Genomic DNA, 24,971 nt, shown 5'->3' with positions numbered 1-24,971 from the left:
TCAGGCTTCATAAATCTGACACAGCAAAGTCTTATTGCAGGCGGGCTCAGCAGGGCCAGGGCAAACTGTGCTCTTCCAGGTATTGATCCAAATATGGGAACACCTCAAGTAGATCTATTTGCCTCCATTTTAGAACTGGCAGTTAAAAAAATTCTACTCCAGGACTCCTAGCAAACAGGCCTGGAAGATAGATCCCTTTCCTTCCCATGGACAGGTATGCTGCATTATTCTTTTTCACCCATTACACTGATATATCCAGGGTTCTTGTACAGATTCAGAAGGGCTGTCTAAAAATTCTGATGGTCACTCCCTACTGGCCAAGATAACAGTGGTTCTCTTTCCTTTTCATCTGGCCAATGGTATTTATCACAGGCTTTCTCATGGACTGGATTTACTCACACAAGGTGGTGATTGTTGCACATACTTGCTTCAGACTCCACTACCAGGGTGATAGAATGTTGATACCTTTTAGGCACCTTTTTTTTCTAGAAATGTGCATTAGGTACTTAAGGAGACAAGAAATCCTGCTACTAGAAAATTATATATTTGAAAAAGTGAAAAAAAAAATCTCTGGTTTTCAGGCCTGGTTGCCTCTTGTTCATGATTGTATGGAAGTTACTGTCCAATGGACTGTTGAAATCTTCTGTCCTTGTACTTTTCTCAGGTATTTTTGCTTGTCTGCCCTATGACCCCCCCCCCCCTTTCTAATAATGCTCACTTTAAACAGCTTTTGAAAGGGATGCCACATACTTGTCAGAATAGGAGATGTGGTATCTTCTTAGGATCTTAACTTTGTGCTTGTAAAACTTACTCTGTCTCCATTTGAATCAGCTCATCTAGCTGATTTGAGGTTCTTAATATGGAAGATATCCGTTAGGAGAGTGTCTGAGTTACAGGCTCTTATAGTGAGTCAGTCCTACCTCATTTTTCACAAGGACAGAGTTTCTTTGAGAACGAATCCTTACTTTTTATCTAAAGCCATCTCAGAGTTTACTTTAAGTCAGACTTTTCATCTCCCAGTCTTCTTCCCTGATCAAAAGAACAAGGGAGAAAGAATTCTTTATTCTCCGGATGTACAAAGTCAGCGTGATACTACCTAGACAAAACTAGGCCTTTTATGAAAACTGAGCAGCTGTTTGTTTCCTATTACCATTGTCTAAGTAGACTATATTGAGATGTTTTTCTAATAATTTTGCTTTTTGTCATACTCCGCACAGTAAACCACTTCAGGATGGGTTACAAGTGCACTACCTTCTTCAGTGGCTTTCTGGGAAGGGATGGGCTCTAAAAGTGTTCTAGACAGCAGCTCAGTACTCTGCAGATACGTTTTATGAAACACTACAAACTGGATCTCTTTTTGAGGTCCACAACATGCTTTGCTAGGTCCATTGTCCGGGAGCTGCTGGAGTCTTCATTTGTGGGTCTCCTCCCTTTGCTCTTTCTTTCCAAAGTTATAATCTACCCATATAGCTCAGTAGACTACTGCAGCATGAATCTGTGTTTCAGACATACTGTAATTGTGTAAGTAAACTTGCCTTAACAGTTGATGTGTTCTAATAAATTATTGTTGCAGTAGTCACTACACCACCCAGGCCCTTTTTATATATTTCTTTGTTTTGCCAGGGTGTGGATTTTACCATTCCATTTGTTATATATTGTTACTCCTTTGTTTCCTAGCATAGTTCTTCAGGACTATCGCCTTCTGCCGGGACCCAAAAGAATGATCTGAAGATTTTCATGTTACCTTTTACAGGACTCAGTATGAGCTCCTGATAGTTGGAATGTGTAGACGGTGCCCAAAGCTTAGCTGACTGGTTTCAGGTGGTATGACCTATAATAACTTATGTACTGTAACAGTGAACTATTTAGAACATCTACTGTTATAGTAAGTTTACTTGCACAACTTTACTTTTTTTATTGTTGCTACCACTTGTGACTTGGTCCCTCAGGTGTTTGCTTCAAGGACTTTTGAAGTAAGGTGATGTTATTATAAGCCATTATTGTAGCATTTGCTGTTCATCAGTGCTTCTGCACTTTTGCTTGTTTTCCTTTTTGTCCTGTTATTTACCCATTTTCTGGGGGGGGGGTCCAGAATTCTTTTGGTTGTCATGCTTTCATTATTTGTTTCTGGTGGGGAAGATGTTATGGTTTGAACTGCACATGGATGCCAGCAGTTTTTTTATTAGGGTAGGCAGACCCTATAATGTGACACTGACATCCTAGCAGCACTGACTGACATAAGGAATCTTACAAGTGTATCATTTTATTGACAGGCAGTTTAACCACATTTGTTTGTGGTCCTTCTGGTGTTTAATGGTTTATACCTGCTGCTTCTCTGACTTTGCCAGTGGTAATACCCATATTCCAGAGTCTAAACAACTAAGCATTGCATTTCATTGTCTTTTAATTTTCTGTTGGCTTTGTCAATTTTTTTTGAGAGCTTGCATCTGAGGTCACATTTTCTAGTTTTTAGCATTTCAACAGCTATTAGTAGTGGTCCTGTTGTCTTAAACTGCTTGCTTTCTTTCTGGTTTATATTCTTGCATTTTGTGTCTCATTTGGCAAATTTCCTCATCTGTCTGCTGTGTGACATAGAGAGATAAAGCCCTGAATACAACTCTGGTTCAGTTAGCAGCCTGGATGCTAGAAGAACTGACCAGAGAAGGTGGGAGTCGCTGACTGACAGCAGTTCACTCATCCTGAGTGAAGAGAAACAGTCCAGTGTACTGAAAAGCCTCCTTTTTTGGTGAAGAAGGGATGCAGCATTCAGTCAACAGGCTTGATACATGCATGCATGCTTGCTTGGCTCTGCCAAGCTGCAGTAAGTAATGACCTTCTTAGAAGGGGAGGAATAATATGGGCAGTGCAAGCTGCCATGAAAGGAAGGCTAACATGAGTCTCAATCACAAGGTAATTGGGACTTCAGCCCTCACCAGAAAAAAAGTGATGATTTGATGTCATCCAAAGGGGGAATTAAAAGGCTGGTCAGTTGTGACAACGCTGATGGTTGGCAGGTAGTGGAGATGAAATCACACATTTTCTTCACCTTTACTGATAGTTGTTTGAAGTTTGTTGAGTGCTGCACCTTGCTGTTTACTTATCTGAAACTAATTTAACTAAAATGTACTGCATTATGAAAAGACAGCTGTGTATTTAATTGTCTCTCATTCTGTATTTTTCTCCTAGGTTGCCTTGTTAGAAACTAACCCTTACCTATTGGCTTTGACCATCATAGTTTCTATTGTCCACAGCATTTTCGAGTTCCTTGCTTTCAAAAATGGTAAGCATAGCTTATATCCTTTTTGGAAACATTCTGCCAACTCCTCCTCCAAAACTTTATTCTGCATTTTCAGTACAGATGAAACCGAGTGGTACAAGGGATGGTGAGAGAGATGAGGAAAGAATTGCGAGGTAGCATATACCATAGAAACTATTGTACAAAATCACTTTTGAAGGGTACTCCTTCTTTGACCAGGCTTGAGAGCATGCACACTGTGAAATCCTCCCTTGGCAAATGAAGAGAAAAATCTAAGTGTTTAAACATCTTATGTCTGAGTTACAGTGTTAATTTTGTTACAGTTTTAATTTGTCTACTAACTTGCACTTCTTTTTTTTAATGCATTTTCTTTTTGCCTGCCTTTCTTTCACTCTGCTGTCAGAATAAACAGCAAAAGGAGCAGGCTGAAATGCAAGTAATTATGAAAGAACTCCAGTCAATTAATTTTTTTAATGATTTGTGACATCTTTACTACATGTAGTAATTCTGTCTAAAGCTACTGTAGTCAGCTTTATACGAACAGTTGCATATAGGACAAAGCCAACATGTAATTCAACAATAAAAATACACTCACGAGTATGCAAGCCCAGAATTATGCTTTATCTTCAGTTCACGGAGTAATGTTGACCGTCTCTTGGGTTCACTGACACATTGTTTATCTCTGTGTTAGGTGTCAGATGTGTGTAGCACCTGATGAGCAAAACATAGCTTAGAACAGAATTATGATTATGGATAAGGTTGCCAACAACCCAGTCCAAATTTTTAACACTTATTTTCTCAGAGTGTGACTCTGCACGTGGACTCATTTCAGTTTTCTCATAAAATGTCTATTTTCCCTCTTGTATTTGCCTTTGTTCATTGTTGGTTACGCCTTGGGTTTGTGCTTTTCTACTAGAGAAGATAATATGGTATGTGAAGTTGTTGGTTTCATTTGATTTAAAACCCATGGGTTTGGATCTGACCTCAGATTAGACTCTGCCGCATTTTTGTAGCTTTTATCTAAGAACTGAGCTCCTCATCCTCAACCCTCAATCCCCCACTCCACAATCATTACCGCATGTCTCGGTTGCCGCCATCAGAGTTGGCAGTGATCCAGCGAGTTCCTCCTTTAGTCAGTGTGTGTGTGTGTGTGTGTGTGTGTGAACTTTGAGTACAAACTACTTAGTTTTACTTTCTTTCCTTCTCTCGCTCTATTTTCTGCACGTTCTTCATAGAAAAAAAAAAACTTTTTTGTCAGGCTTTCTCCTTTTCTTTCTCCATCAACCTACCATGTCTGAAGCCCCCAAAGCTGGGTTCAGAAAGTGTACATGGTGTGAGCAGAAGATACCACCCCCCCTGATGCCCACACCCTGCATGTATATTGCCTGGGTACCAGTCACCTTTACTCTTCCAATTCTATCTGCGTGGGCTTCATTCAGCACACACTGATATACTGGGGGAATAAATTAATCTTAAAGGACCAGCTTCTATCTTCCTCTGCTCCTCAGGCCTCCACCTCAGGAGCCCAAGTCTCCCCTAAATCGGCCCAGGACCGGTCAGCCAAGACAAGACCAGACCAACAAGCCACCACAGGACAAAGACAGGCCCCAAAATTGGGCTACTGAGTCCAGGGCCTCCCAGTCTCCTAAGAGGAAGCATGCTTCTCCCTGTTCCACCACCCCAAGAGTCTCTCCTGAACCTGGCCCCTCCCGGACTACCCCAGTCCTTCACTCTTCCAGACATCATTCTAGACTGGGATCAGTAGCTTTGTCATTCAGGTCCTGTCGCTCCCTGTCAGATGCCGAGATGGAGAGGTTATTGATGTGTTTTCTGCATGCACAGATACATTTGGGGGTTCTGCCCGCTCCTTCTCCCTCCGGAACCCTGAGCGCCTAACCCCAGTTCCTCTCAGTCTCTCCTCTTTTGATCTGACCCTCAGCTTTGGAACCCTCTGATCCGAAGCTTCTGAGTGTTGAGTCATCAGCACCGATGGGTACTGTTACCTCTACACCAAGAGTGGCTCTGAGTGCGTCAGCTCCGACCCTCTCAGGGCCGATAGACTCTGTGAGCCAAGACTTCGGCACCAGGTCTGAGGGTGGGCATCTGGTTTGAGGCTTTCGGATCCTTTCCTACTTCATGGTGCTTCGGTGTTTGACAGTTTGGCTCTGATGGCCTCCTCGGTGCCGGGGGTTGGGGGAGTCTCAAGGAGCTTTGACACTGATTGGTTCGGTGAGTTACCCTTAGGTACTCGCTCTCCCTCAGCGTTTGGCGCAGTGCAGAGAGCCCTCTCTACTTCAGTGAGAGCCTTGACATTTTCAGCTTCGGACATAGATGTTCTTCGTGTTTCACTGTTGCAGTCATTACATTTGGGTAATCTGCTGGCAGGTTGCCCTCAATCGGCCTGATTAACAAAGTCTTGGGTCCTGCGCCGGTTGCTGTCCCTTCTTCCATGACGTCAGGTCATCAGGGGTAGAAAACATGCAGCCGACGCCATTACACCAGTTTTTCTTGCCACGCGGTGCCCGAAGCAGAAGCAGTTCGCAAGTGCCGGTCGGCCGATTCCTGAAATTTTCATTTTCGAGTTTGAGAACCGATGTCTTCAACTAAAAGCTAAGTACCCCGTTGGGGAAACTTTTTCTTGCTCCTTACCGATGCCAGTAAAAGTTAATAATTGCATTACTTGTGGGAAGCAAATACTTTATAAGGATTTTCATTTGTATTGTATTCCTTGCCTAGGCCCTGACCACAGCGTACCTTGCTGTCAGTTTTGTGCTAAATTTAATCAATGCACTGTTAAATGTCAGTATATTTTTGCTTCTAAATATTTTGGCTCACAATTTAATTATCCAGAAATTTTGTCTGTTAGCAATCCGACTACCGGAATACCTAAAAAACACAAAGAAAAAGACACCGTCGAGGTCCAAAACTGACTACGATGCTTCTAAGCCAGTCGCTAGTTCGCCAGTACTCAGTGAGGTCGTTTCGCAGCCCCTGATACACGCTACTTCTGATTCGCAGGCCTCTACTGAGACCCATTCGGAGTCCGGTATGCCGCGAGATGCTTCAATTATGGAACCCGCGGATGTCTCTATCTTAGATGTGTCCGGAGCCGCTGTGCAGGCACTGGCTTCTGAGGGTGTTTTCAGGCCTACAGACTTGTATATTAGACCGACGCCATCGTCAAAACTAAGACCAAAATCTAAATCTATGTCTAAAAAACCAATGCCTGAGCCACATGTGCAGACCCCTATGCCTAAAAAACAAATGATCAAAATGGCTGAAGATTTAATTACTCTGAACAGGGGTAGCCAACCCCCTCCTTCTAAGAGGCCTAGGCAAGACATTGATTTTGAATTTTCTGAACAGGATTCTGTTTCTTCTGACTCTTCCAATGAACAGGATTTGTCTATACCTACTTATGAGGACTCTGATGCAGAAGATTCCATTCCTTCTGCTTCTCCCCCTGAGGATTTTTCTTTTGGGGAAACATTACATACCTTAAGGGAACATTTCCACTAGGAAAGTCAGGATTTCTATGAATCTAAAAAGAGGCTTAGGGATTTTCTTCTTCTTCCTCAGCATAGGCCTTTGGCTATACCTCCTGATGTCCTTCAAGGATGCATCTGCAGTCCTTACATATGGGTTGTCCTGCCTCAGGCAGCCCTTCGGTCGGCCGGATTCCAAAGTCTGGGTCTGGTGTCGGCTGATGTCGCCCTTTCCCCGACGTCAGAGCGCCTGGGGTATATAAAAGTGTCAGCCGACGCCATCTTCCTCGGTCTTTCTTGCTGCGTGGTGCCCGAAGCAGAAGCAGTTCGCAAGTGCCGGTCGGCCAGCTCCTGTAACTGCAGCTACCGAAGACTTCAAAAAGCTAAGTACCCCGTTGGGGACTCTTTCTTGCCTCAGCCGATGTCAGATAAATTAAATAATTGTTTAACTTGTGGGAACCTCATAAGGATTTCCACTCTTACTGCCTCCCTTGCTTAGGCCCAGACCATGACGTCTCGGCCTGTTCTGCCTGTGCTTCCTTCAACCAAGCTGAAGGTGAGCGTCAGCTTTCAAATAGCACCCATTATCAAGAAATGGAAGTGGATCCAACGATGCAATTTAAAAAAGATATTGACAACTTTTTAGATATGGCTAAAGATGAGGGCATTATTACTAATGATGTATGCCATCATTTGAAGGTTGATTATCCCAGTAAGCAGTACATCTATTTTCTGCCAAAAATTCACAAGGGTCCCATAAGACCGCCCGGTAGGCCGATAGTATCAGGCAGAGGTTCCTTGACAGAACCTTTGTCTGAGTTTCTTACCTTATATTTAAAACCACTTTTGGTTCTTATACGTTCCAGAATTCAGGCTACAACACAGTTTCTTTCTATCATTTCTGATTGGCTTCTATACACTCTGGATGTCACCTTCTTGTATACAAGTATCCCCCACTGGTCGGGACTTATGGCCCTGCAATACTGGTTGGATAAGGCCAATATTTATAAGCCTTGTTTCAATACCCTTCTGGTTTGTATGATAGAAAAGGTCCTGATTCATAATGTTTTTCATTTTTAAGGATAGATGTTTTTGGCAGCTTCAGGGCACTGCTATGGGGGCATCTTTTGCCCCCATTTATATGGATTTATTTATGGCGTATGTGGAAGAACAGGTTATTTATGATATTGGTCATAATATTTACATCAACGAAATGGACATATGGAGAAGATATCTTGATGACTGTTGGATGGTGTGGAGAGCAGATACGGAACTCCTTATGGAATTTTTGGAATATCTTAATGGTAACATATGGGGTACTGAATTTAAGTTGATTTATTCTAGATCTGAAATAACATTCTTGGATATACTAGTTAAAAGAACAGACTTGGACACTCTTGACAGTGAGATATTTAGAAAATGTCCTCAATTCAATACCTTATTACATGCTAACAGTTTCCACCACCAACATGTCATCAAGAATATCCCAAAGTCTCAATTCCTTCGTGTTAAAAGGATTTGATCCAGTTTTTCCACATACGACCATTGTAGAAGGGATCTTTTATCCAGGTTTAGGAATAGGGGCTATCAAGGGGGTGACATCACTAGGGCCAACCGATTTGCGAATCAGCAAGATAGAACTGAGTTATTATCATATCGAGTTTGAGATTCAGAAACATCAGATATACTGAGATTGGTTACAACTTATGGGAGAAATACGGTTGGTTTTATGAACATCATTCGTAATCATTGGCATTTATTAAAAATCGGATGAAGTTCTAAATAGTTATATAGGGGATCGGTGTCATTATTCATTTTGTAGAGGGCGGTCTTTGGGATCCCTTTTCAGTCACTACTAAGAGGGTTTATGAAAAGGACTTGTGTTCAACTACTCAAATTAGTTTATTTGGTCAGTCAATATTGAGTGGTTACCCATGTGGTCATTGTACGTATTGTCCTAGGGTGTTAAAATCCCAGACTTTTTCTTCACATAATTGCCCACAAGTTTATAATGTTTTATGTTTTGCTAATTGTAGTACTTCCTGGGTGATTTATTTGGCTCAGTGCAATTGTTGAGCATTCTGTGTTGGACAAACTTCCTGTCCTTTTAAGGTAAGGATAGGGGAACACCTGAGTGATATTAAGAATAAAAAGGGTTCCAGTTCTTTGTATAACCATATTTCTAGACATCCTACAGGCACTTTTTGTTTTATGGTTATTGATCATATTAAGGTCCGGAATAAACAATCTCATGTTTTACATGAAATTCTTACTAACAAAGAAAAAATGTGGATCATAAAATTGGGGGCCATTTTTTCTCCGGGTCTGAATGATCATTTTTGAAGCATTCCTATTTAAATGATGTTTTCTGCATATAATTATATTTTTTTATTCGGCTGGTCAGTTTTGTATTATTTTTTATGCACCAGAGGGCGCTCCTTGCCTGCAGTACGAATATACATAAGAAAGGAGATAGCATGTTAGGTTTAATTTATTTTGCATCATGTTTGGTTGCTGAAGAAGGCTTTGGCCGTTGGTGTACTATGATAATTTTCGCTGCTCTATTATGGAATAAATTAGTATTGCCAAATGCTACAGGAGTGGTGCTGGCTTTTTCTTTTTGGACTGATTTGGTGTTTGGCCGTGCACATGCCGTTCGTGCAGGGGTTGTTTGAACTACAAAGGCCTATCTTTCTCATCCATCAAAGTCCGTGCCGCTGCCATTTCGGCTCATTACATACAATTCAGAGCCACCAATCTTTTCTCATCCTTTACTAAAGCAGTATCGTAGATGAGCCAAAAATTTAAGGCCTCCTAGAAGATCACCATTACCTGCATGGTACCTCAATTATGTGTTGGAAAAGCTCACCCCTGCCTCCATTTGAACTATCTGCTTCCGCTGATCTAAAGTTCTTATCATGGAAAACTTCAGCAAGAAGAGTTTCAGAGCTACAGGCCTTCATGGCTATAGAGCCTTATATCATATTTTACCCAGACCGGGTGTCTCTGAGGAAAAATCCTACTTTTGTTCTTAAGGTGGTTTCCAGTGTGGCTCTTAACCAAACAATTCATCTGCCAACTTTTTATCCAAATCCGCAGAACAAGGGGGAGAGAATTCTGCATTCCTTGAACGTACGAAAAGCAGCTAAAATTCTACTTGAGCAGGACAAAAGCTAAGAAAAACTGTGCAATTACTAGTGTCATATGCTGCAGGATCAGAAGGAAAGGCTATTTCAAAGCAGACAATTTCAAAGTGGATAAGCCACTGCATCCGTTTCTGCTACTTACACCATGGTAAACCAATGCCCAAGGGCATTAGGTCTCATTCCACCAGAGCTGCAGCTACTTCAGCAGCCTTTCTCAGAGGAGTACCAGCCAAAGACATTCTAGAGGCAGCTACTTGGAGTTCTGTTCACATCTTTACAAAGCATTACCATTTGTCTCTTTACTCTAAGTCCAGGGCAGGCTTTGCCACTGCAGTGCTGCAGGGCTTTATAGCCGCACCTAATGCTGTTTAGCTCCAGCCTCCCAACCATAGCTTTGGGATTCTACCCAAATGTAATGACTGCAACAGTGAAACATGAAGAACATAGTACAGTTGTGTACACTACCATAAATGTAGATGTTCGAGTTTATTCACTGTTTTAGTCCACTTTACCCTCCTGCCATCCCCCTGTCATTCTGAAGTTTATCTTTCCTTCTCTGTCTTCTACAACCTATGTGGTGTATTTGCTTGTAGATGAAGGTAAAGTTTATATTGTTGCATGTATATATGTATGTGTGTGTGTGTGTGTATATGTGTGTGTACGTATGTGTGTATGTATATATATATACATACATATACATATATATATATATATATATATATATATATATATATATATATATATATATAATTTTGCTACCTTTTTGGGGACACCTGACATCGGGGGCAAGAAAAACTAAAGAAAATGGCGTCGGCTGCATGTTTTATACCCCTGACGACCTGACGTCATGGAAGAGAAGACAGCAACCAATGCAGGACCCAAGACTTTGGAATTCAGACCGACTGAGGGCAACCTGCCAGCAGATTACCCAAATGTAATGACTGCAACAGTGAATACACTCAGACATCTACATTTATGGTAATTGTGCACAACTGTACTTTCAGAACCCTGCTCTTTGGTTTCAGTACAGCTCCCTGGGTGTTCGCCAGGCATATGGCAGTGGTTGCAGTTCACCTCCAACTGCAGGGGTTATGGATGTTCCCTGCCTCCTCTAGGAATCCACTCGTTTAGGCCAGGGACCCTTTACTCCACCTTTGCTCCTATCTGGGAATCACAGTGAATATAGCAGAGTCCAATTTACAGTCTGTTCAGAATTTATCACAGCTGTCTTGGAATTGAAACTTTAAATTGGCAAGCTCCCTCAAACTAGGAATTCAACTCTTCACAGGTGAGACTTAGTGATACTGTTTTGTCAGAAACCACAAGCAAGACTGGTCATACATCTTTTAAGTTCCATGGAGGTGGCAGTTACCCTAGTACCACTGGCCACATATTGCATGAGTTCTATAGTGGACTTTGCCAGTTCAGTGATTGATCAGACAACATTCCTTGTTCATTCGAGTGCCACTAACTAAGATTTGCAGAACTTGCATTTGGTGGTGGTTGGAATCTTTGCTTGTATCTCAGGGACATCTTTTTATTCTACCTTCACAGCGACCACAGACACTTTCCATCTGAGTTTGGGGGGGGGGGGCATTTCCTGGGTGAGACAGTCCAAGTTAAGTTATCCCTGCAAAGGCCAGTCCTCACATCAACATTTTGAAGATGAAAGCTGTCCTCCTAGCATTGCAGGCATTCCAGGACAGGCTCCCTTCTGGTGTGATATCTGTCAAAATAGATAACGTGCTTGTGGTATGGTACATCAGCAAACAGGTGGAACCTGTTCTTACCGCTTGTGTCAAGAGGCTGTGAGAGTTGGCAGTGGGTGATATCTTCTCGCCAGTTTTTGATAGCAACACACATTTTGGCGAAGTCCAGTGTTCTGTTGAGCAGGTCTATCCTTCTCATGAGTGGTCCCCTCAATTCAGTAGTAGCAGAGCAGGTATTCAGCCATTGGGTGTGACCTTGCAGTGACCTGTTTGCATCTCCCCACAACACAACATGCAGAAAGTCATTTGCTGTGATACGCCGGGCTCCTATACTCCTTTCCTCCTACCCCACTAATACCTTCAGAAAGCTCTGCTGAGAAAGGTCATTCATCCTCATATGTGTACTAGTCTTGGCATGTGTGGTTTCCCTTACTCTGGCTTTATCTAGTACACCATCCCTCGGTACTGGAACCAGCTCTAGATCTTCTGTCTCATCCATCAGGGTCGCCTCACCCAAACATTCAGCATCTCAAGCTAACTGTTTTCCAATGCCAATGATGGCTAGGTAGTCCAGGTTTTCTCTGTCACTGATATTTTAATCTCCTCTCAGACCTTTCACCAGGAAGATGTACAAAAGTAAATGAAGGTTTTCTGTGTAGTCCTCCAGCAAAAATGTATATCCCTTTTAAGCTAATCTCCCAGCTGTTGTAGAGTTCTTAGCATCTTTTTCAGGATGGGCCAGCTATTCCACTGTTAATTTACAGTTTGCTGCTGTTTCTTCTTCTTATATTAGAGAGGATCACTTTGCTATTGTGTCCCATGGGCTTTCAAAGCCTTCCTCGAGGTACTTCTTTTTCATCCTTTATTAAGGGAACTGGCTCCACCTTGGGATATATTACTATTCTGTTGCAGGCTTTGTCTACCCCCCACCCCCCCATTCAAACCCGTGGCCAAAGTTGATTTAAAGTTGTCATGGAAAACTTCATTTTTTAGTGGCCATTACTTCTGCCAGGAATTACTGATCTCCATGTGTTATCTTTAAAATTTCCCTAGCTGATGTTCTACAAGGATACATTATCTTTGAGAACTAACCCATCTTTTCCTCCTAAAGTGGAGTCTGAGTCATCAGTCGATCAGCCTGCCAGTATTCTTTCCAAATTCATCTAACAAAGATGAATACATGTTGCAGGTGTTAGATGTGCACCACCGGTTATGTTTCTACTTGTATAGAACCAAGACAATCAGGAAGACTAACCAGTTTTCTTTTTCAGCTAAAATGGCTAAGGGAATGTCCAAAGTCACACTCTTACTGTGGCTTTTGGACTGCACTGCTCATGTCTACAAAGAAGAGTTTGTCCTTACCCATAACTCATAAGGCTCATTCAGCCAGAGCTGCAGCTTCTTCTACAGCCTTTTCCACAGTATCCCTTGATGAAATTTGCACTGCTGCTACTTAGTTGAAAATTCATACCTTTATTTTACATTATAAATTGGCCTTTTCATGAGACTTCACAGAAGTTATAGTAGCAGGGGACTCTATCCAGTCCATTGTGGAATGGACGGAAGAGACTACGTCAGGTACGAAAGTGATGTACTGAACATAATGATAGATCTGTGTTATCTGCTTCTGTCCTTCCTCAATTTCCTTTTTTCCTTCCCTCATCCTTGTAATTCCTTCTGTTCACTCCCTTACTGAGCCACCTATAGTTACCACAGGTTTTATTTTCAGGCCTTCGCTGGACAGTTTGTTTCTTTCTTTCTAATCCTTTGCCTAGCCTTCTGTTAAGTCTTCTACAGTGTTTGGGGAAGTCTACCCTTTTTTTCTGGTATTGAAGGCAAACTCGATTTGAGTTGACGTGCTTTTTACAAGATGATTATGGGTAAAGGGAGGAGCCTGAGCACTGGATCCATAGCTTGGTGGTGACGGAAGTCTGATCCAAAGACCTGTCTTTTGAAGAAGGATGGAAGCAGGCAACACGGATCTATCGTGGTAAGTACATAACTTTCGTGTTTTAAAAAATGCACATTCTCACATTTCTAAATCCACATTTCAGAGGTTTCTATAGGTTTTCTGTGTCTGAATCACATTATCAGTTTCTCTGCATTACTGTTATCTACCCACTGTTATAAGGATGTTTGCAAAGTGTGTAGCTCCTGTGGTATCCTATTGCAGACTGTAGGGTGTTCTCTTTATTTAAGCAATTTACCTTTCTTTGCAGAGTATTTTTCAAGGTACTGCAAGGGCGTTCATGTTTCTCCTTATTTAGGCAATTAGCCTTTCTTTGCAGAGTATTTTTCAAGTGTCAGGAATCTCTCACTTGGGTAAGGGGTCTCCTATGCAGGCTGGGATTCTAGAGGAATATACAGATGTTTTGTCTGACTAAAACTCACAAGATTGTTTTTCTTGAGCGTCTCCGGAGCACTTCAGATGTCCTTACGTTTCACTATTGCAATATACTTTTCATTAGAGATCCCCTGCCAAGGACGGCCCAATGTCCGGCCAGTATACCAAAGCTTGCAGGTTGCCTTAAGGTACGTCATACAGCGCAAGTATGCTCCCGGCATAGAGTAGGGCCATAAAGGTCTAGACATACCATCCTTCGAACTTTGCCGTCAGTCTGAACCCCATCTCTTGATCGTTGGTCTGAATGCCCATTCTGTTGCTGGCTCACCAAGCCATTTTAGATAACTGCCCAGTTGGGGTTATTTTTTACTTATCCATTTTTATTGTTGGTTGTGGGGTTTCATGTCATCCAGGAAGGGTAAATGCCAGTGTTGGAGACAGATTTCCCATAAAGACCTCCATGACCAGTGTCTTTTTTTGATTAGGTGCCTTTCGTGGTCATATGCCCTGTTCCATTTGTCAGGTTTCTGTACCTAAAACCCCTCATAGTAGACGGTCTTTGGCACTTTATCTTGAAAATCAACATCTTAAGCTACTTGTGAAAGACACTATGGAGGGTACTTCCCACTTTGTGGGACAGCTGTCTGTGAAGAAAAAAGCCAAGAAGCCTAGGCTGGAATCGTCTGCTGTTCAGCCTCTGCTTGATGTCTCGTCCGAGGTGAATGAATGCTTGGAGGTTTGCCCGGTTTTGTCGTTGGATTCCTCTGCACTGACCAGGTTGGAGACTGGCAGAGGCTTTGCAGACATCTGTTTCAATGCTCAAGGGGAATCACGGCTGATTTATTTCCAAGGGGCCTAGGTGTATTCCTCAAATTTTAGTCAGAGAAGGAGTCTGTAAAACTCTCATTGAATGCCGTCCTGTGTCAGAGCCTTCCAGATGTTATAAGGAGGTAGTCCCATTGAAGAAAAAGCAAAAGACTAAACATATTTCTCCTGCTCCTAAGTATCCATAGAATGAATGGCAAGCTTTCACTCAGGGGCTGTTTAGTGCTTTGATGGCATTGAAACCTCCTCAAGGAATTTCTGTTCCAGCGCCCCTGTTGGTCCTGTATTCCCCTAAAAAGACCCAGAGAACAGGATTCCTCTGAGAAGGAGCTGGATTTGGATGAGGAATCCCTTGCTTACTCTTCTCAGATTCCTTCTCCTTTGCACTGTGGATCAGATGAATAGGAGTCTACCAGTCCTGATACTCCGTTTGAATAGATTTCTTTTGGGGACATTCTAGGTCTCGGAGGTAAATAAGATAATATGAGATGTTATGTGATCCTATCTCGCCTACATTCTGACTGATGGGTTCGGAGCCGATCCCTCGGCTCCGACTCGGCACGCTTATGCCAAAGAGCGAAGTCTCTCATTGGCTGAGCTTACTATATCCCAGGATGCACCACTACCAGTCCCCCAGATCTCGTTTGCCGCTAACTAGCAAAGACGTGGTCTCGAGCTGGCTGAGCTAAGTAGTGTCTTTTCACTAACGTTTTCTGTCAGAAATTTGCTAATTCTTTAACAAAAAGCTGTTTTAACAGCTACTCTGTGCTTGTGTGTGTTTTGGAATAATTTTTGTGGAAAATTTGTGTGTGATTGGTGTTTGTTCTGGTTACAGGCTCCCTTCATCCGTAGGGCCTTTCCAGTTGGTTAATCCCTTTTGAACCTTAGGAGTTCTTGGATCCCTTATACATTTATTCACTCTAGTTGGCCTTTATTTCAATTGCGGGCTATCTTTGTGTGTACGGCAAGTTAATCTTGTAGGGTCAATCTATTTCAACAAAGTTTTGTCTGTGAGAGAGTTACTTATAATGTCTCAGGCTCCTAGGCCTTCGGGCTTCAAGAAATGCACTAAATGTAGTTTTAAGATGTCTATCACGGATGACCACTCTCTCTGTGTATATTGTTTGGGCGCCAAACATTTGCAGGAGTCCTGCAGCGTGTGTCACGCTTTTTCCTCGAGGGTCCTCCAAGAGAGGAAAAATAAGCTTATATTGAAAGGCCTTATAAAACCCTCCTTTGAAGAAGCTTTAGCATCCTCTCCTTCTCCTGCTAAAAAGAAAAGGGCGTCGGCTCCGACCAGTCCGTCGGACCCGACCGCCAAAAGACATAGGCAGGCTTCTCCTTCGGCTCCAAGGACTTCGGAGCCGAGGGCGGAACGGTCTGCCTCGATGCCTCCAGTCTTGACTCCTCTGGCTTCGGAGCCGATGGCTGGGGCATCGAGAGGCGGGTCACCTTCATCGGCTCCACTGGTCTCGGAGCCAATGAAGGTTGTCCGCTCAGACACTTCCTCCTCGGCGCCTAAGTCCTCCTCGGCACCGATGGAAACTGGTTTGTGTATTCCGTCGGCGCCGATAGTTATCGAGTCGCCTCGGAGCCGGTCCCCTAGCCCCTTGGAGCCGTTGGAGAGGCCAACTCGAACCCGTTCAGTCTCCTCTAGGTCATCGAGGATGTCAGATTCGGACATAGACAGGGTGCTCCAAAGACTGTTCCAGTCCCCAGTCTGTCAAAAATTTGTCTCGGCTCCGACCCAATTGGCTTCGGAGCCGATAGCCCATTCCATTGCCGTTCCTCCTCCGACCGCTTCGGCTCCGTCGGAGCAGGTGCTGTTGGAGCCGGTGGAGATCCTAGGGTCGGCTCCGACCCTTACTCTAACCCCGGCCTTCGGGTCCGAGTTTGGCACGCGGACTTCTTCGGCCGGACCTGGGGGTGACGTTTCGGGACCTATGTTGTCGGTTCCGAGCCTCCCTCTCGGTGCTTCGGCTGCGGGACTTCCGTCTGCTATCATGGCTCCGGGGACCGGACACTCCCAGGATTCTGGGGGTCCGGCTTTCAGAGCTATGAGGAGTGCCTTGGCCAAGTCTTCTTCGGCCATCTCTACGGCTTTACCGGCACCTTCCCTGGGCGTGGAGACTGGGTCTTTGGCAGTTCCCCTGTCCCTAGGCAGCGGAGCCCGGGCCTGAGGTTACCCCACTGGGGGTTTCCCCTCCTCCTGAGGGTTCTTCGGAGTTGTCTTCGGAGGAGCCCCCACGGAAGAGATCGTGCAAGAGGAAGCACGTGGACTCCCCAGAGTCTCTTACATTGGACACTGATCTTGATGATGCGGAGGGGTCCCCAAAGTCGCCCTCGAATGATGTCTCATTCGCAGACATTTTAGAGATCCTTAAGCAACGAGGCGGCTGGATATCCAAACCCCCCTCTGCTGATGAGTCAGTGCTTCTCAAGGCCTTTGGGGCTCAGCCCTCCGCCTCCTGGGTGTCTCCGCCCTTCGACGAGCTCCTGGATTTGGTTTGTCGGAGGGCGTGGGAACATCCAGATACTGTGGAACCAGTGCCTTCTCGCCCTAACAAATTTTTGTCTGCCCCACCCGAGAAGAGTTCTTGACAAAGGCGTGGCTGTAGATGCCATGGTGGTGGCATCTGCTACACAACAGGACGTGGCAGAGGCTTCAACGTCCGTCCATCCTCCTAATAAGGAGTCTAGGAGCATGGACCGCACGGAAGCGCACCCTGACTTCAGAGGCCTTTACACTACGGTCCCTGAATTATTTGGCACATTTTACCAGGCTACAGAGATCTGGTCAAGGAGCTGTCAGATTCCTCTCAGGTAACCTACCTGAGCAGCTAGCCCAGTCGGTTAGCTCTCAGTTGGCTATTCTTACCTCGATTTCTAACTCGTCCATGAGGCTCATTTCATATGCGGCCGAAGGCGGCAGAGCGGCAGGCACAGGCGTGGCTCACGGAGACAAGCCTGGCTCCGTTGTGTAATTTCGCGGAGGCCTTCAAGTCTTCCTTCGCCGACGCTCCCTTTGATGGGTCCTCTTTGTTTGGACCTAAGGTAAAAGACACTCTTACCCGCTGTGAGCAAGAGGGAAAAACTTTATCTGCCGTAGGTGCACGTTATTCCACTCCCTTTCGGCCTTATCCCAAGGCTAAAGGAGGAGGAAAGATGTGGTTCCGCAAATCACGGAAGTTTTTTCCTCAACAGCAGGAAGATTCCCCTTCCAGATGCAGAGGACGGGGAAATTTTTCTGGAAGACGCCGTCCCAGAGGCGGCAGAGGGCCCCGCAATTCTGGAGACCGCGAGTCCTTTCGTGGCTCTTCAGCCTCCCACACTTCATGAGGGATTGCCCGGCTGTGCTGCTCCGGAGCCAGTCGGGTGCCATTTTGCCAAGCACCTAAAAGCCTGGGAGTCTATCACTCAGGACAGATGGGTGCTTCGGATTATTGCCGGAGGTTACACCATTCCCTTCACACACTCACCCCCACCGTCCAAAAAAATCCCGGACCCACCACCCAGTCAAAGGGAAATCGCAGCCGCAGAAGCTTCAAAGCTGCTAGAAAAAGGAGTCATCCAACCGGTCCCCACAGACCAGATCGGATCCGGAAATTACTCAAGGTTCTTTTTAGTGCCAAAAAAGACAGGGGACCTGAGACCAATATTGGATCTCAGCAAACTAAACCAGTCCGTCATGAAGTCCAAATTCCGAATGGTCACTTTACAATCCATTCTCCCATTGTTGGAGAAGGATGTTTGGATGTGCTCCATAGATCTCAAGGACGCCTATTATCACATACCGATACATCAGGCGTCCAGGAGGTATCTGCGCATCAGCCTGGGAGACAGTCATTTCCAATTTTGTGCACTGCCCTTTGGTCTCACCACAGCCCCCAGGGTGTTCACCAAGTGTTTGGCAGTAGTGACTGCTCACCTGAGGAGTCTCGGATTCCAAGTATTTCCCTATCTGGATGACTGGCTCCTGACTGCCACCACCAGGCATCTACTAATAGACAACCTCAAAGCCACCATCTCCCTGGGTGCTTCCCTGGGAATTACATTCAATTGGTCAAAGTCTGTCTTGCTGCCCTCTCAGCGCATAAGATTCATAGGAGCAGAGATAGACTCAAAATTGATGCGCGTCTTCCTTCCTATCGAAAGGATTCAAACTTTACAAGGTCAAGTTCAAGCCCTGCTTCCAAGATCCAAAGCCCCAGCCAGGATGGTCCTGCAACTTTTAGGTTCGATGTCTGCCACGGTTCTCCTAGTTCCACTGGCAAGATTGCACATGAGGATTCTTCAGTGGCTGTTATCGACACAATGGTCTTTTCAGAATCTTCCCCTCAATCATCTCATACTGATTACAGAAACGTGCAAACGGGACCTCCGCTGGTGGCTTCAGTCATCCAATCTGAATCAGGGAAGACCTTTTGTTATCCCCCCTCCGGTGGCCACCCTGACAACGGATGCCTCCCAGACAGGGTGGGGGGGCATTGTCTGGGCAGGTTAGTTCAGGGTTCTTGGCTTCCAGACGAAACCTTTCTCCATATCAATGTATTGGAAATGAGGGCTGTACTTCTGTCCCTACAGGCCCTCCACAAATTTCTCCCTCAAGGCATTATAGCCATCCACACAGACAACATGTCGGTGGTCTGGTATCTAAACAAACAAGGAGGGACCAGATCTTACCCCCTTTGCAGAGAGGCCATGAGGGTGTGGGAATGGGCTGTAGCTACCAACCGTTTCTTGGTAGCGACCCACATTCCAGGGAAATCCAACATTTTGGCAGACAGATTAAGCAGGACGATTCTCTCTCCTCACGAGTGGTCCCTGAACGAAACAGTAGCAGCTCAGGTTTTCAGAAGATGGGGGACTCCGTGCTGCGACCTGTTTGCAACACCACAAAACACAAAGTGCAAAAGGTTCTTTTCCTTGACTCCACGTCAGGGGGAGGCAGCTACGGATGCTCTAGCCCAACCTTGGCCAACAGGGCTACTTTATGCCTTTCCTCCGGTTCCACTCCTCCCAAAAGTCATCCAGAAAGCTTCCCAATTGGGGTCCACAATGATACTAATTGCTCCGCACTGGCCTCGTCAGGTATGGTTCCCCTACCTAAAGAAACATGCTCTGGACGGTCCTTGGTTTTTGGATCTAACTCCGGACCTGCTGATTCATCAGTCGGGACGACAACACCAGTCCCTTCACACTTTGAAATTAACAGCTTGGCTCCTCCACTTCCGACTTTAGTCAGAAATCACAACTTAGACCCGGAAGTTTTTCACATTTTATCTTCAGCCCACAAACCCACCACTAAGAAATTGTACCTCAGTAAGTGGAAGAGGTTTGCTATCTGGGCTCAACTCAGGGGCTTAGACCCTATCACTGCCCCGATACCAGAGGTCTTGAAATTTTTAACATCCTTGTTTACTCAAGGATCCTCAGTCTCTACTATTAAAGTCCAACTAGCAGCTATCTCCAAATTTCACGAATCCATGGACCCACCGTTGATGAGCAGCAGATTATGCAAAACTTTCATTAAAGGTGCTGTGCTGTGCTGTTAAGACCCCCAGTTTTTCATCCTGCGCCCCCGTGGGATCTTGATTTGGTACTTCGTGCCTTAACATCTTCCCCTTTCGAACTGGCTGCTACGTGTGAGTTAAAATATCTGTCTTGGAAAACTGCCTTCTTAGTTGCAATTACCTCTGCAAGAAGAGTTTCAGAGCTTCAGGCCCTATCTATCAAACCACCGTACTTGATTTTTCACAAGGATAGAGTATCACTTAGGCCTAATCCGTCCTTTGTTCCAAAGGTTTGTTCTAATCTCTGTCTCCAACAATCTCTAGAGCTACCAGTTTTCTTTCCAAAATTCTCAAATGAAGCAGAATACACCTTCCATAAATTGGATGTTCACAGGCAATTGCGCTTCTATCTAGATAGGACTCAACATATTCGAAAAACAGACCAGTTGTTTGTGTCCTTTTCAGATAATAAATTGGGTCAAACCATCACAAAAGCTACTATCTCCAAATAGATTAGAGATTGCATAACTCAGGCTTATTCCTCTTCAAATAAGCAACTTACAACATCTATCAAAGCTCACTCTACCAGAGCTATGGCTACTTCTATTGCTTTTCATTCCAAGCTCGCTATCTCTGAGATTTGTGCTGCGGCTACTTGGTCCAACCCGCACACTTTCATTTCCCACTATAAATTGGATGTGGCATCTAAAGGGCGAGCATCATTTGGTTCCACGGTACTCAGGAGTGTTTTCCAGTGAGCCACCCAGGATTCAGGTGCTAGGGACGCTGTCCCATCAGTCAGAATGTAGGCGAGATAGGATCACATAACATCTTTTAGTTATGTACTCACCATAACTTCAGATGTTTGGGATCCATCTCGCCTACATTCCTAATACCCACCCTCCTTCCCCCTGCCTTGGAGATCAGAAGAGATTGAACGGTTTTGAGTTCTACTGTTTTTTATCTTGTTTCATCTGACGATGTTATATAAGCAACGTGTGTGTCTGTGTATGTATGCGGACAAACTAGATCTGGGGGACTGGTAGTGGTGCATCCTGGGATATAGTAAGCTCAGCCAATGAGAGACTTCGCTCTTTGGCATAAGCGTGCCGATTCGGAGCCGAGGGATCGGCTCCGAACCCATCAGTCAGAATGTAGGCGAGATGGATCCCAAACATCTGAAGTTATGGTGAGTACATAACTAAAAGTTGCTGCATATAGATTCTCCTAAGCCTTCTGCAGTTCCTCCTGTGTTGACTGCCTTGTTGGATGTTTATTCCAATGCTTCTATGGCTCCAGACTCAGCCCCCTGCTTCCAAGAAACCTGATAGATTTTGTAGGGTGCCTGAAGAGTGCAAATCTTTCTTTACAAGTGTCTTGCAGCTAACAAGGGTGTTGTCTGTAGCTTCTGACAAGCCCTCTCAATTGCTTCTTTCTTCCAAGTTATTTCCCTCTGATAAAGATAGCAGGACCATGGAAAGTCTAGGCAAGAAGGTTTACATCTCTGCTACCTTGGCTTTTAGGGCGGTTAGTTATAACACCTGTATATCCAGGTACTTGTTGGCTCTCCTATCCCAGGCTTGTGAGGTTTTATCTGATCTTCCAGACTCTGAGAGTAAAATTTCTGCCCTTTCCCTGTTAGAGACTAACTGCCAGGTGGCTCATCATTCCATTAAGTGTGGCTATGATGCAGCAGATGCTTCCTGTAGGACTGCTGCTTTTGGGTCCGTGATGAGTAGGTATCCTTGGCTTTGGCTTCAGACTTTGCTTGATAAAGATACAGACCACACAAAGCTAAGGCATCTGACAACTCTACCACTAATCAGGTTGTCAGTTCTCCAGAATTTCAGTGAGGCACTTTTGCAGCCCCGATGCCCGATTTGATATATACGCAGGCCTCTACCAAGACCCTTTTGGAGTCTGGTATGCTGCAGAAATCTTCTTAGTCTTCCATGCCTTTGTCTGTCTCTGCCTTGGTTGGGTCTGGAGCCACGACGCACTTACCGGCTTCAGAGCAGGCCTCTCGCACTAAAGAATCTAGAAATAAAACGAAGTCTTCTCATCCGACTACCATTTCTCTAAGTTGATGGCTGCCCCTCTTGATAATAAACACTTGTTTGGTGAAGCTGCTGCTATGTTTAAGTCCCTTCAGGACAAGGCTAGGCTTTACAGGAACTTAAGCATGTGCTTGTTTCTCCTGTGCCTAAATTTCAGAGAAACTACCCCAATAAGCCAGTCTTTTTTCACAGGCAATCTCGCCCTCCTCCTAAGGGCAAAAAGGGTGGCAAGCAGGCTACCCCTGCTAAAGCTACGCAGATTTCAGTGCATCACAAGTCTCATTTTCCAGGTAATCCAGTGGCTGACTATCCTGTCCTTCTAAGCTACTTTCCTCTTTCTCTTCGCCTGTCTCGCCCCCCCCTCTCTCTCTGTCTTCCTGTTTAGCTGCAGATTATTCAGGATTGCTTGGTCTTGTCCATTATTCGTCAGAAGTATTTCATGGTTTAAAAATCCCTTCCCTCTTTTATGGGTATTCCTCAGCCTCCTCAGGAACAACTCTTCTCCTTTATACAGGTGCTTTGGGATCTTTTGACTGAGTACTATTCAAGAGCCATCTGTGCCCCAAAGGGGGGGGGGTTTACTCTAGGATGTTTCTAGTACCCAGGGAAGAAGGTACTTTGGTGACCAATTCTAAACCTCTTCCATCTAAACACTTTTCTGAAGGTGGCCTCCTTTCAAGTGTTGTCCTTTCAGACTTTGTCCCCTCTCTTGTTTCCTCAGGCTTACATGGTATCTCTGGATCTCAAGGATGCTTATCTCCATATTCTGATCCATCCCCTTTTCAGGAAGTTTTTACGTTTCTCTCTTGCTTCCTGGCATTTTCAGTTCTCTTCTTTGCCCTTTGGCCTTTCTGCTGCCCCAAGGGTATTCACAAAATGCCTTGTACCTGTGATTGCTTTTTGCAGGATTCAAGTGATCCAAGTGTTTCCTCACCTGGACGACCTCCTGTTTCAGGCATCCTCTCCAAAGATCCTGTTGCAAAATCTTCATTTTTGTCTTTTCCTTACTGCAAAGCCTGAGGTTCACAATAAACTTCAAAAAGTATTTTCTGACTCTCTCAGGACCATGTTTTTCTGCAGTACTGGATTCAGATGGCGCCTGTGCTGGCGTCCCTGCCTCCTTCCAAGGCATTGACACACATTTCTTTCTTTCAAATTCTTCTTCCTCTGTCCTCTGCTACAGCCAGTGAGTTTGAGAGCTCTGGGATTCATGGTATCCACCATCCCTGTGATCCATCTGGCAAACTCCACATGAGAAAGTTTTAGTGGTTCGTGAAGTCAGTTTGGCTTCAACATGCACATCCCTTAGAATTTGTAGTTCCTGTAGTACTTTTCCTCAAGAAGAATCTTCACTGGTGGATCCAGCAGTTGTCTTTAAATCCAGGGCTCCCTTTTCCTTCACAGGAGTGTTCACAGATGCTTCAGATGTGGGATGGGGACCAGCTTTTGGTTCCCTGTAGGTGCAGGGGGGCTTGTGGTCATCTTAAACAGTGCACATCGTTGTTCAAGAGATGAGGGCTCTTCTGCTGGCACTTAAGGCTTTTCATCCTCTTTTCTCCTTAGGACCTCTTAAGGTATTTGCAGACAATACGGGGGGGGGGGGGGCAAGATTTTATCTTCTATGCCAGTTGATACTCCTGTTAAGAGATCTTGCTATCCAATATCTTCAGGAAGTTTACATTCCCTCAGGTCAAAAAATTGTGGCAGACAACTGAGCAGGTCTGTAAATCAATCCCATGAATGGATGCTTTGCAGGGATGTGTTTCTGGACATTGTGCACTGTTGGGGTACTCCTCAAATATTGTTTTGCCTTCCCTCTAAACGGACAACTTCTTGTATTTTGTGCCAGAGTCCCAGGTCCTCTGGTTTGGAAGGCAGGCGCCCTGTCTTTTTCTTGGAAGAGGATGTTTCTTTATACGTTTCCTCACCTTCCCCTCATTCCAAAAGTCCTGTTCAAATTTCAATAGGATGCTCTCAAAATCTTGTTGGCGACTCTTTTGTTTGATACAGCATTGGATGTTCTTCGTGTTTCACTGTTGCAGTCATCACGTGGGTTATCCCTGCTGTGGTAGCCCAGACCACAACATCCCCCGTTGCCGATTCTGTGCCCTCTTTAATGCGAAAACCATTCACCGTAGAGCTTTTATTGCAAGCAGGTATTTTCTTCTTCCATCTTTGCATTCCGAAATGACGTCAGTCAGCCAACAATCCGTGGACATTCTGAAAAAACCCAGAGATAAAGATAGAGACAGACCACACAAAGCTAAGCCTTCTGACAACTCTACCGCTAATCAGGTCGTCAGTTCTCCAGAATTTCAGTGAGGCACTTTTGCAGCCCCTGATGCCAGATTTGATATCTACGCAGGCCTCTACCAAGACCCTTTTGGAGTCTGGTATGCTGCAGAAATCTTCTTAGTCTTCCGTGCCTTTGGCGGTCTCTGCCTTGGTTGGGTCTGGAGCCACGATGCAGTCACCGGCTTCAGAGAAGGCCTCTCGCACTAACGAATCTAGAAATAAAACAAAGTCTTCTCATCCGACTACCATTTCTCTCAGACCGACAGGTACTGTTAGGCCTAGAAGCCAGGCCAGTCCTAGAAAATCTGCCTCTAGCCACCGCCTTGCACCTGCTCCACCAC

The 24,971-nt window shown here is 44.8% G+C and overlaps 1 protein-coding gene across 4 annotated transcripts in view; it reads left to right on the top strand.

Moving 5' to 3' along the window:
* The window catches only part of CLPTM1 (CLPTM1 regulator of GABA type A receptor forward trafficking), a 1,743,979-nt gene that overhangs the window by 862,909 nt on the left and 856,099 nt on the right, over nt 1-24,971 (top strand). For all 4 annotated transcript variants that reach the window (XM_044078057.1, XM_044077978.1, XM_044078148.1 and 1 more), the window contains one exon: nt 3,187-3,280. In XM_044078057.1, the coding sequence (XP_043933992.1) occupies nt 3,187-3,280 (94 nt within the window). The remainder of the gene's footprint in view (nt 1-3,186; nt 3,281-24,971) is intronic.

Source organism: Protopterus annectens, chromosome 1.part0 (assembly GCF_019279795.1).
Source record: "Protopterus annectens isolate FY-2018-M chromosome 1.part0, PAN1.0, whole genome shotgun sequence".
In the NCBI taxonomy this organism is placed as follows: Eukaryota; Metazoa; Chordata; order Ceratodontiformes; family Protopteridae; genus Protopterus; species Protopterus annectens.
Note: the sequence above shows the minus strand (reverse complement) of the source record. Positions and strands in the feature narration are given on the sequence as shown.